The sequence below is a fragment of the Capsicum annuum genome, chromosome 4, assembly GCF_002878395.1.
Source record: "Capsicum annuum cultivar UCD-10X-F1 chromosome 4, UCD10Xv1.1, whole genome shotgun sequence".
Taxonomy (NCBI): domain Eukaryota; kingdom Viridiplantae; phylum Streptophyta; class Magnoliopsida; order Solanales; family Solanaceae; genus Capsicum; species Capsicum annuum.
In genome coordinates, this window is record NC_061114.1 from 185,360,302 (window position 1) to 185,374,379 (window position 14,078).

Below are 14,078 nucleotides of genomic sequence, written 5' to 3' on the forward strand. Positions count from 1 at the left end.
TCTTCGATGAGAAGATGCATGACATGAAATGTGATTTTACTTGCTTTAACATGGGTGGTATGGAAAGATAGAAATAGGAGATTTTTTGAAGGGTTAATTTTTCTCTATCAAGAAATTAGCTTTAAGTGACTTTAAATGGACCCGATTCATAATAGCAGGATTTTTTAAGGCGGACCAAATATATTGTTCGATATAAATGATAGTACTTTATTCATTAATGTATACTTATTATTATCATCATATACATGTGCGAAGCACGTACACTTGACTAGTATATATATTTGATTATGCATTTGATTATGTGCATTGATTTTTAAATGATTTTAACTGTTGATCATGTCATTATGTTATCCTTATCCCCGATTTACATGCTAGCGTTCTCCCCATTAACCGACTTTGGACGTTGTATCCCCACACGATGCAGGAATCGGTCATACTTCTACTCCTACTACTCAGTGACTTGGATTTGGGATCAGCTAGTGAGTCAGATTGAAGTGGTGAGCTTCTATACTCCGGAAGACCCCATTTCATGATTTTGGTTTCCTTTACATTTTGATTATTCCTTTGAATTTGATTTTTGGCTATTGTCGGGGGCATGTCCCGATACTTTATTGATATTCAGTTTTGGATCATTGTTTAGAAGACCTTGTTTGGAGTACTGTGGCTATTGGGCAGAATCAGTCGGATGTTTGGCCGGTCATTGATCGATGGTAATGGACTTGATTAAAACTTTCTTAAGCTATTGTACGCTATCTTGTTATATGTTCGGAATTCATCCAACCTTGGAGTGTAGTATGTTTGGTTTGGTTAGGTGCAGGGGGTGATCTTCGGTCCATGTGGGACTTGAGATACCCGTCACGGCCAAGCCTTGGTTCAAGTCATGACAACACCAGAAAACCCAGAAAAATCTGCCCTTAACCTTTCCTAAACTATGCGAACTAGAGCAATTCTAAGGCTAGACTATTGATTTACTAGTTAACAGGGTAAATTTCTCACCTTAACAACGAAATATAACGAAACATTGGTGGATTTCGCCTCAAATCACAACTGTTGAAGCCCCAAACGTTTCTTTGAAAAATAAAATGTTTGGAGTTTTTGAAATAAATCAATGATTTATGTCGTTGCATATGTCGCTATAGTGGCTCTTTGACTGCGTTGACAATCGCCATTGCAGGAATTTTTTCGCTTTTGAACAAGTCGTTATAGCGACCAGTACAGAATGTCAAGTTTCTTCCAAAAATCTCCTTTTTCACAACACACCTTAAGTCCAAGACATTCCAAAAAATACTCTTTACGCTAAGACCAATTTCGGGAGTTCTATTTACCCAAATTTAATTTCGTAAAATCCTACGGGTTTTCTATCATATTAGCTAACTAGGAATCAAATCAAACACCACCAAACTTACCCACATTATTTCCAAATTGCCCTAGATCATATCTTACTCCGGTTTTGTTTGAAACTAGCCTAATCTAAAACTTATCACTTTAAATTCGAGAAGAATTTTAAGATAAAATTTTAAACAAAAAAACTTATACGCAACGACGAATAAGATCGTTACAAAAAGTCTTTTCTCTTTGTTTTTAAAAAAGTACCTTCCTCTCAGTCTCTTCCAACACTTACAAATATAATCTATCTTCAACTTACAAATATAATCTGTCTTCAACTCAAAAGAACAAAAAAAAGGAAAAGACATTAAACAATTTAAAAAATAAAGAGTTTAAAAAAATTCTTTTAGCCACACTGCTCTAGATGTCTCTAAGTTGCCAATTAGGCAACCCTCAAAAATAAAAAACCTTACCTACTTGTTCAATTATATAAGAATTAAATTGGCCAATACCAAAAGCTATTACATTATTTTATAATCTAAATAATAGGGGTCTCTAGAGTGGATGTGCTAACTGCCAATGAATTAAAGAACTTTTGGAATTTAATAAAGGATTCAATGATGTCACGTGAATAAAAATAATATAATGTGATTACTCTCTTAACTGGGAGAGGCATATATGCTTCAATCTATTGCAATTTTTGCAACTTGCAGGAAGATGTTGAAATGTCCACATGACAATTCCATGCAACTAACTTTCTGGCTACTTGGTATTTTGATTGGATATAAAAATGTTAGGAGATTTTTGAATCTTATAATCTTAAATTAAATGTATGTGTAGTTTTTAAAATCTTATAATATTAATGGGTCATATTGGATGTTAGAATTGGAAAATTTACTGAATCAAAAAGAGACACTATTTTTGTAATGGGCTAAAATAAAACATAAGATATTTTAAATTGAGATGGGTAATAATAATAATTTTTTATGTCAAAAATGTTTCGTCCTCTCGTACCATTCAAGAAAGGGATATTCACCGCCAAGAGCGGGTGAAATGGTTGAAATCCTTTCACCCTTTAGGAGGATTCCTGTGTAATCTTGGCAACGCAAATACGACTCTACCTGATCCTTTGCCGGTGTGGCTAAAAGCCGCACTCCCTTCCTCAATTGGCCCTATGGGATGCAATAGAGATTTGAGTTCTAGAAATGAAAAATCTCTCACGAAGGAGTAAGTTATCCTCTTAATGGGCTTATGAGAAGGAATTCTAATGATCGAGTTAGTGAGTTTCAAATAACAAATATCTAGTAAAATTGAAAATTATCCATTTTTTAATTAGTCTAGAAGAAAAATAATTATTACTACCTCATACATGTTAGCAATTAATCCCATAACAATGAGGATTCATGCACTAGTTGTTAGTATTTCGTGCAAGGTACTCTAGCTTGGTTAGGTTACCATTTTCTTATACATGTACTAACCTTTGTATTATAGTCATTCTATATAAAATTATATAACAAGAGAGAAGAGAGAGTTGTCAAAAATGAAGTAAGCTTTTCAAAACAATAGAACTTGTAAAAATTACGTATAAAAGAGAAACAAAATTTGACATTGAATTCATGATATGGTTAAAACTTCAAATAAAGGATTGATGTCAAAAAGCAGTAATTTGGCAGTTACTTCATTTTGTCCTATTGATAGAAGCCATTACGATAGAACTTCTCCTAGATATTGTGGAATGATGTTGAGGTCCACTTTCTTTGTTGCCTGCCATAATATAAATTCAGTATAAAATTCAGCCAGCTAATATATTTATTTCTTTTTTGGCAATTAAAGCACACCTACAAAGGACTTGTAGATTCATTCAAGGAATGCCTCAAATATCTATCACCACTTAGTGGCCTCTCATTATCCTATTGGTAGCTACTACATTGCAAAATGTCAAATCTTGATTTTTGAACTTATTGGTGATGTTAACAAACATGCCAGCCAAGATCCAGTTCTCAAAATGAGCAATTAGCTGGCCAGAAAAATATCAAAATCTAGAAGGGATTTGTGTTAGAGGGGGTAGGGGCTAAGAGGGGGGAGGAGGAGGGGGGGAGTTCTTTTTCTACCATGTTCTCAGTGCTTTGACAAATTAAGCAAACATGTGATTAAGTTTTTATAAAATGGCCCTTTGCTTGTTTAATCTGGTGTTTGGATCATATCAACATCCAAACATATCATGGAATTGTCGGAAAAAGTTTCAGGTTTATGCAATATTGTGTAGAAGGGAGTGGAGGACACGAATTAGGGGAGAAAATTAATAGAAAGTAGAGCTATTGTCCCTTCATGTTGGTAGTCGTAGTATTGCTCGAATAGTTTCTTGTCATTCAATTTTTGTTACTATCTATTGTTCCTTGTACCTCGATTATAGTATTGTTTTGTTTTAGTTTATGTTCTATTGATATCTGTTGTTTTTGTTATTATTTATTGTTCCTTGTAATTTCGTTACTTGTTTGGGACTATTTTTCCTTGAGCCAATGGTCTACTGAAAACTACTACTCTACTTCTGAGGTAGGGGTAAGGTCTATGTACACTCTATCCTCCTCGGACCTACTTTGTTGGACTAACACTCTACCCTCCCCCGACCTACTTTGTTGGACTATACTGGGTATGTATTTGTTGTTGTAGTGTATACAGTTTTGATAATGAAAGGGTGATTTACAAGAACAAATTTGTGTACTTTGCATATATTGAGTCTGCTAGTTATCTGGTTAATAGAATCATAACCTGTTTCAAGCACCCATTGTTCTTGACCCAAATTACAATATATTTTTGTATTAAAAACTAGTAAATAACATATAATATGTTGAATAGGCACCACAATCTCAGAAACTAATAACTCCAGATTGAAGGTAGTTGAATATTCATGACTTAAAAGGCTTGGACCCAACTGCATTGTCAATATATATAACTTTGGGAATGATCCCTCATCTTCCAACTGTGAAAGATGGTTTCACTAATTGCCAATTTTAATAGCTCCTAGAACAGCCAATACCCCTTTTACAAGTATGATCATTGACAAGAATGAAATGAATGACACCACTAATAATCCCCTTTCCAGCAAAGATAGAAAAGTTGCCCTACACATTTAGTCTACAAGAGTCCAACTAACTTATGCACATGAGTTAAAACTTACAACAAAACACAAGAAAAGAAAGTCATGTGTCTTACCAGACACATTTATTCACATACGAATTAGCAAACGTGGCTTCCATAAATAAAAACATTGTCTAAGTCAACAAGAAAGCCAGAGTTTTGACCAAAATCTTGAGACAGCCACCTCTTCAAAATCACATGCTGAAGAATTGTTTAAGACTTTCATGAAAGATAAGAAAATTTCAAATGGTGGGAAACAGCATCTGCAAACTCAGATAAACCATTGTCAAACAAACCTTTTAATAATAACTTTAAAAAATTCAAAAAAAGTTGTCCGATGCTCAAAACATTCTTGCATTAACAGGATTCGAGGAAGGGTGCTCTCAAGGAGAGTGATGTAGATTGTAGATAGTTTACTCTAATGCATAAATTAGTACTAGTTTTTGAGACTCCAACCCATGACCTTATAGAGGTCACATGGAGACAGTTTTACCTTGACTCCAAGATCGGGCTCCCCCTTCAATCTCTTAATAATATCTCAAATTGACAAATCTTTTGCTCTTGACCAAATAGACACCCAATGACAAATCCAAAGACCCAATAGAGGCAACTCCAAAAGTATCAATGTATTGGAATTGCAAAAGGGTTGTCTTTGATCTAGGATAAACTGAGACTAATATAAAATGATCATTCCCAGAGGCAAATGGTCATTTGATGAACAGAAAAACAGCCTTATAAAGCAGAAAATCACAAACCAGAAGTAAAGGATTATTTGGAGAAAATGTCCAAACTGAACAGTCAACCATGACAGTCCAATATAAACTTGACATTATCATTGACATGCTTAAAAGAAAATGGCAAACAAGAAGATAGAAACAGAGCGACAATGAATGATATGAACACGAAAAATTCTAATTCAATGGCAACTTATTTAATCAAGAGATATACCAAATATATATATACCAAGGTTGCAAGCAACAAGAACTAAAAAAGACTGAAAAAAGGAAACTCAGTTGAAGAGAAAAAGCAAACTTAACTCAAAGTCAAGTGATTATACAATCCCAAACAAGATGAACATCACCAAAATGGACCAAAGATCCACATTTTTCCCCCAAGTTCTTTACATAATATATGAAGGTGAAAATACATGATTTTTACCTCTTTAAACTACTTATTTTTCTGGCACATTGCGGCACCATTAACCACCATTCTCCCTTCTTTTCTCATCTAAAAAAAGGCTCAAAAAAGAAAAGAACAAAAGGGGAAAATCTATATATCATATTATCCTTATGTTCTAAATCGATGGCTTCCAAACAATGCAACATGTTGTGTCACTCATGATTTCCTCGTCCGATAGAGTCGAGGCCTTCAGTCCTGCTTCGAACAATCCTATGGAAAACCTCTCTAACTTGGCGCTCTAAAGGGTCTAATCCATTCTTTAGACCATCATAAACAAGCCCAAGTTCATGCACTCTTTGCTTCACTTCTCCATCTTTTTCCTCTGTGATTGGGAAGTGAACAGTATCGATCAATTCGTTCATGTGGTGAGCGCATTTCTCCATCTCATGAATCTCCTTCAACAATCCACAAGCATTTCTACGATCCCTCTTTTTTGATTCCTCCAAAATCCTTTCGTGCAGGGATAAGATTGGCACGGCCCAAACGAATTGCCTGGTCACATAAAAATGTGTCTGCAGGCCACGGTCCTGGCAAGGTATTGCAGCCACAAGTGCCCACATGACAAAGTATAACACATAACTCATTGTAAAAACAGCTAAAGCTAATCCATTGGTAGCAACAATTTCATTACTTTTTGGTGCAACTAAGTTGTTACCAATAGCTTGGAGCTGCCTAGCAGCAGACCAATTCCTCGAAACACTCCATGACAACGACCGAAAATGCCCCAAAGACTTGTGATCATTCTGAGTATTGTTTCTTCCAAATGACCGGTTTCTATGCGCAACAGATGTATTAGACTCCTTCTCATCAAGCATACCAATAGCGAAATCAATCAACGCCTTCTTAGCACGACGGAATTGTCCCTCACCAACGCACCTCTGATTCTCCAATGCACACAAAACAATCTCCAGCTGCTTCTGCCACTGCTTGATTTGTTCAATCCCATCCCTTATTGCGTTACAAACATCCAATCCCTTCACACTCCTATCGAAATACTCAGTAACGTAACGGTCCATAGGAGGTTTGTTTAAGTTAGCAGTGTTGTTGAACAAAATGGACCTGAATTGCTCCTGACAACAGAGGAAAACATCCAATAGCTTACGGATCCACGGAACGGAAAGCAATTGATCAGAATCAACAGAAGATAATTCATTGAAACGCTCGGCTACTTGCTTTTGAAAAGCTTCAAGTTCTAGCTCTTGGCTAGTGGCTTCATGAGCAGATTCCATTGAATGCACCTGATCACGGCGCATACTCAAAAGTGACCTTCCAAAATTTGTAAATGATGCTGATGCCCCTTGATAATCTGTAACTGGCATTTCTAGACTCTTTTTTTTTTTCTTTCTTTTTTTCACATGAAACACTCAAATTTTTTCAATAAAATCTTGAAAAAATTGAAAACCAAGAATTCAGATCAAACCCCAAAAGACTACTGATGAAAAAGACAACCTTAAAATGGAATTGGGAGTCAAAAAAGAAAATTAGCAAAAATATAATCAATACTTCAAGATTTCCCCAAACAATAAAAACCCAAAATACAAATAGAACAATTTCTTGTAAAGATTTTAAGTTCAAGAAAAATAAAGCCACCCCACTTAAAAGAAAAGGATCAAGAATTGACAGAGAGATTTCAAGAAAATGGACACAACACTTTGACTAATGAGACCAGAATTCCAAAATATTATTGAAATCTTTAAATGTTTCTTAGAGCCACCCCACACTAAAATACAGGATCAAGAATTGACAAAGAGATACCAAGAAAATGGGCACAACACTTTGCTTAACAAGACCAAAATTCCCAATATATAATAGAAATCTTAAAATCCAAGAAAATGGATAATTAAAATAATATATGACTGGTTAACAGAGAATGAAGAATTTGAGTGGAGATAAAGAAATAGGAGAGAAGAGGGGCGGGGGGGGCATGTGAGAAGACAAAGTCAGTCGCAAATGTTTATGGAACCCTAAGAGGAGGAAAACGCCCTTATATTGTGCTTCATTTGGACCGCGTATATCGGTTTGTTGGAAAATTATAAAGTGAAAAAAAAAAAAAAAAGTGATGAAAGAGAAATTCAATGATTGTAAAAATTGTAAATTCTCAAAACGCTATCCCCCCACCAACTTTAATGGAAAAATAAAATGAAAAGTATTGTTAACTAGGATCCCTTTTGGATTAGCTCATCGTTAATACCAATTAGAGTAATTTTCATGGATAGTCACCCAAGTTTTTATAATTATCTATAAATATTTTTTATATTTTTTTAGGATAAAAATATCATTTAATTATTTTTATTTTTCTTAAAAAATATTTAATACTTTAAAAATCTTATTCTCTCATACTTGGCATGCCATGTTGTTAAAATCAAATATTTTCTTAATTATAAACCTATTTAATTATTCAAGTTCATTTATTCAAACCCACACCTTATAAAGTACAAGAAAAATCTAAATTATGTAATTTATTTATTTTTTTGAAGAATTTGTAAAAGAATTTATCAGTAATCTAATTCTCTACAAGTTTTTTCAACCAAACTAATTCAATGGAAAACCTATAAATTTTTCTATAAAACAAAATTTGAAGGAGAAAATCTTAGAATTTTTTTTGTGAAGCAAAATTCAATAGAAAAATCTTAAAGGTAATTATCACCTGAAAATTTTAATTAGTATGCAGATCACCTGCAAAATTTTAAGCAAGACCTTTTTGATAAAAGATAACAAGAAAATGAATTCTTCTTGCAGATTTTCCCTAAGTAAATTTCATAAACAAATCAAGTAAATTCGCAAAGTTAACATAGGCAAAAACTTTAGAAAATAGAAATTTATTATTTTTAATTTCATTTTTTCATTTTATTTTTTATTTTTATTATACTATATTTTATCTTATTATATAAATAAACACCAATTTATATACTAAACTCACAAAAAGTAAGCGATATCTGGTTGGGTACTATTTCAAAGATTCATTTGTAATATTAGATTATTTTGTTAATATTTTTTAAAAAAATTAATTTGTTTCATGACTAAATAATTTTTCATTCCTTCAAAAATACTAAATTTAATACGTATATGAAAATCTAAAAGCCATCATTTTTATTTATTTTACATTTTAAGAATCGTTAGTATATGAAATAAATAACAAAAAAATATTAAATTAGTATCAATTCATATAAATACCTTGATTTTTAAAAATATTATTAAGAGATGAAATAAATAAATTTAAAAAACTTTGAAAAGTACCAAATAAAATAATTCAATCCTTTAGTTTTATGTACACTTGGACACATCAACTACTTTATGGATGAGTAATGTGCATTGCATTACCAGAGGAATTATTTTCCTTTAAGTTGTGTGATTATCTAATATTTTTATCATATGATGTAATTTTTCTCATATCGAATAAAGAATAAATATAATTTATTTTTTATTTTTGTAAGAAAGACAAAATAAATATAAAATTTAAAGTATGGCATTAAATTGTTCTTCAATAAGAAATATATCATGTGTATTTATTTATTTTTTTAAATAAGACCAAGTTGTAGTTAAAGAAGTTTGATAAGTTAAATAGATCTATTTCTTATATCTTATATATAAAAAGGAAATTTTAATGGCATATCATGCAAACTAGGAGAGAAGAAATGTTTTTGAAGGGCAAAGTATTTTTTTGAGGAAAATAGAGATAGTTAGGTGATATTCTTGTCCTAAAAAAAATAAAAGTGATATTTGTAGGCAATTGTGAAAACATGGATAGCTATCCATGGAAATTAAGCTAAGAGGTTGTTTTGTACATTGAATAAGGTAGAATTTCAAAAATAAATTTGGAATTAAATTTTTATTGTGTTTAATTTACTTAATAAATTTATTTTAGTTTATTATTACTCAAACGTAGTATAATTTAATTTCAACTTTTAATCCTGAATATTTTATTTTATATTATTAAACTTGGGATTATTTAAGCCTATCGATCTCTTAAGGTAAAGAGGAAGTTCATAATTTTATTTTAAAAAAGATATTTTTAAAATTTAAAAAATAGTAAAAAAAATAGCGAAATTATAAATATTTAAAAGTTGAAAACTCAAGTTTGATTTAGCCTATAAGCATTTGATTTATTATTAAGCATTTTGGGTACTTATCAAACGCATTGATAAATCAAAATGTATTTATTAGTCAATTGATCAACTTATAAACTTTGCCAAACATCCTCTACGCTAAATTTTGGATTAGACTCTAAAAATTTATCTTCAAATATGATCATGAAATTTGATAAAATTTAAAAATATGATCTTTAAATAATTTTAAATTATCAAAAGTTGGCTCAGACCTGCTTTTGAAATTTTAAAATTTTTACATATAAAACTTTAAATTTTTTCCTAATAAATATATGTTCAAACACGACTTCACAAACTTACATTTTCAAATTTAAAGTTTCAATTTCAGAATTTATGAAAGAACGAGAGTTAAGCATCGTTAATTAGGCAATAAATAAGGATAATGGTTTAAATTTGGGCAACACGTACTATCACACGCAAGGGACGCGTATGATCTTCAATTAAGATGGGCCAATGAACAACGTGTAACATAAATTTCAAAAAGAAGAATCTATGATATTGACTTTTATCCATTGGATTTACTTTATTTGTTTGATTTAAAGGTGGAGATTAAATAAAATGTCTATTATTTACTATTTGGAGGAACGTTTTTGGTAACCTTAGCTGACACAGTCATAATACTAGGTCTTGTGAAACATATGATGTGATCAAAGATAATAGAAATTAGTTAGGCTTACCTTTCTATGATTGTAATATTTTGAAGTGTTGAAAAAAGGTTCAGTATCAAAATAATTGATCAATCTCCAAACACGAGCGAACCAAAGTGAAAATTTGTGCTGCTTTGACATTCATTAAATTCAACATAGATTAAGTATAATTATATAAGAAATACTGATATAGGATGAAAAAAAGTATTCTTAAAATCAAAAGATAAGTGAGTGTTTTGGTTTATCGACAGAACTTTAAAATTTTAGGTATCAATATATGTGTTCAAACCTCTCGAACATTCATTACCCTAAATTTTATTTAAGTCACTATCTTCAAATTTCATTCCCTCAAGACGAGAGGACTACTCCCTCTAGGCTCTAATTCATTTTAATTGTTGTATTTACTAGTATTAGTTGACTTAAAATAATTGTTATTTTAAAAGTTACGTTTTAAAATATAAATAAAATAGAGTAGCTCAAAATATGTAATTAGTATTTTAAGAAACATATAAAAGAAAACATGATAAATTATTTGAGAAGGATGAAGTATTAGTGCTTACCTTTATTCTATCTCGATATAAATCGAAAGAGATTATTATGGTTAAAAAAGCTAAATTGAGATTAAGAAAATAGATAGAAATTACTATGGTTAAACAAAGATAAAAATAAATAAATAAAGATAGTTTAGTATTTCAAGAAGCATGTAAAATGAATATGTGACAAATAAAATGAATCCCTTATATTGGTAATATTTTTTAAAGGTGTCCATAAAGAAAAAATATGATTAATAAAATGGACGGAAAGATATATTAAATAAAGAGGATTAAGGACAATAATGTATACTTAGAATATATGGAGTAGGATAAATTTTACTATATTATAGAGCGTTTATTTCTAGAAATTTGGTGGTGTTGATAATTCTAGATATTCCACTCAACGTCATCAATATTACCTTACATTAATTAATTTTAGAAACTACGTAACTAAATATATTTTAATAGTGATACGTTTGGCGTCTAGGTGGAAGAAAAAATCTTCTAAATGTTTGATTATCTTGCGTCTTAAATGAGACAGAGTCTTACGTAGACCTTAGTCATCATGTAATTGGGTAAAAGTGAAAATTAATTTTTTAATCTACATATAATATAAAGAAAGGTCATAGAAAGGTGGTGTGACACCTCTCTACGACCTTCATTTCTAATTATTTTTTTTCTTCTTTTTTATTCATTCTTTCACTAATCAATTTATTGATTAATTAAATTAAAAAATACTCTATCATATTTACTATATCTAATAATATTTCATAAGTTATAAAATAAAATTTTTATCTATTTGTATTCTTCACTTAAATTACATGTCTTCTCAACTTCATTCTATTTAATTCTTATGGATTAATTTATCTATAAATATCAATCCTCTATGGAGTTGTTGAATACTCATTTACATTTTCACCTTCTTCTTATTTAATAGTATTTTTTTATTCTTTTTTTTCTTTACATCTTTTTCATGTGACAATATAGTAATCATCATTTTGATGAAGATCATAATATTCTTTACAATTTTTTCTTGTGTAATAATAGTCAAATACAAGTTCATCAATATGAAGAAGGAAGTTTGATGGTGGTGTAAAATTCATCAAAGAGAGAACTAATTTAATTTGATACAAGTTTATCAAGATAAAGAAGAAAGTTTAATGATCTTGAAAGATCCATCAAGAGAGATTACCAAATTAATTAATTTGGCAAAGTATAGAAGTTTGATAATATATATATATATATATATATATATATATATATATATATATATATTGCTTATTTTAGTATTTTTTTAATTAACTATTTTGTTAAATGTAAGAAATACACCCTTCAAGAACAAGACTTTATTATAAAGTTTTATACTATGTCATGGGCGATAGAAAATATCATCAACTTATTGTTTTGTTGATAACATAGGACTTATTGACTCATAGTTTTTTGGTCAATGATTCATCATTTTGGCTCTTTTCATTACTTTTCTAACCTTCTTTTTATTCGATTCTCTCTAATTCGGATGTTATATCACTCGATTTTTATATTTAAGCGTCTTAATTTAGTATTTATTTTCTTGAAGTATCAATAATTAAAAAAGAATATATATGGTATCTCACAAACTAATATGAAAATATGTCAACCTAATAAAAAATTATTATTAGGACAATTTTTAAATATAAGGGCTTAATTGTCGCGCGAAGCACGTTCACTAGTTAAGAAATGAAAGTGTTTAAATTTATCAGTAACAAAATTGAATCTAGCACCTTAGAGAATATTATTCTCGATCAGAAGAATGCCAGATTATTCCCTTCAAGGCAACGTAGTTATGCATCCTCAGATTTGATCATTTAGTAAATAAATATTTTTTAGATGATGGTAATAGCAAGTAAATCAATCAGGATGAATATGTTTACGAAATTTGTGCTATAAAACATAATTTTTCCTTCCATTTTGCATGAAATCATTTCACTGAGAAACACGACGTATAGAAAAATATATTTTCTCTAAACTACTAAAAAGTTTTCTAATTTTTACATTATTACTTTTTTTCACTAATTCAATTAAAATATCTATTGATATAACCACTGAACAGTTTTCAATAGGAAATTTCAATTGAAAATAGTTACATTTTAGTAGTGTTCCTCATTCCATGGCATGACATCTTTTGCTCGTCCAGACGCAATACCCTTTCTCCACTGTTCTTTATTTTCTCAAGTTAATAACAATAACATATTCAGTGTATTCTTACAAAATTGAGTCTGGAGAAAGTAAAATGTACGCAGACCATACCACTGTCTTAAATAAAGTAGAGAGACTGTTTTCGATACAACCCCAACTCGATTCGATTTCCTCGACTTAGTCAAAGAGAAAAATGAAGTTGAACTACAGAGGATATGACTTAGTCGAAGGAAAATCGATAGTAAGCTTTACCAAGGAAGAACACGAGAAACTAGCGAAGACTTATTAACTCACTATTATTGGTAAGTTTGCTAGGATTCGACCCTCCATTGATCGAACTAGAGCTAAATTTAAACGTTTTATTCAAGTTAAAGGAGTGATTAGAATCAGAGCTTATAATATGCACCATGTTTTTATTGATTCTGATTTGGAAGAGGACTATAGAAATGTGTATGGTAGAGATGTCCCCATATGTGGTGTGTAAATAAAAATCTTGAAATGGACTACAAATTTCAAATCGGGCAAAGAAACAACCCGTTCAACTGTCTGTATAAATCTGTCGGAGCTACCATAGCACTACTTCGAATGAAATGTGTTAAAATGAATTATTGATCCCGTTGGCGCCATTATCATCACAGATGAAGATACACTATCTAAATCTTAGACCCACCACTGCCAAAGTTAAGGTGGAAATAGATCTTACTAAAACTTTAGTCCATGAAGTCACGTTAAAGATCAAGGATGCTTGAGACAACGATGTCCTTATTACTTAGAAGATTTGAGTATGACACTTTACCTGAATTTTTGCAATCATTGTAGTATACATGGTCAAGTGACACTAAGTGCAACATATTGCATCCAAAACGCAAGAAGACCAATAGTGAAACAGATTCGATCAGCAAAAAGGCATCATCATCAAAAGCAACATTGTTGATGATTCTAGAGAAAATAGTAATGTAGTGCATGTTGAGCCT

At 30.7% G+C, this 14,078-nt stretch overlaps 1 protein-coding gene across 1 annotated transcript; it reads right to left on the reverse strand.

The window, feature by feature from the left end:
* Positions 1 to 5,477: 5,477 nt before the first annotated feature.
* Positions 5,478 to 7,734, reverse strand: LOC107867654 (protein ROH1-like). Its single transcript, XM_016713994.2, has one exon. It carries the CDS (start codon positions 6,960 to 6,962, stop codon positions 5,796 to 5,798), a length of 1,167 nt encoding a protein of 388 aa, XP_016569480.1. The 5' UTR covers positions 6,963 to 7,734; the 3' UTR covers positions 5,478 to 5,795.
* Positions 7,735 to 14,078: the final 6,344 nt, after the last annotated feature.

Bases quoted from the DNA above. Each gene is read 5' to 3' on its own strand.
- LOC107867654 (XM_016713994.2), bottom strand. From the start codon at position 6,962: ATGCCAGTTACAGATTATCAAGGGGCATCAGCATCATTTACAAATTTT.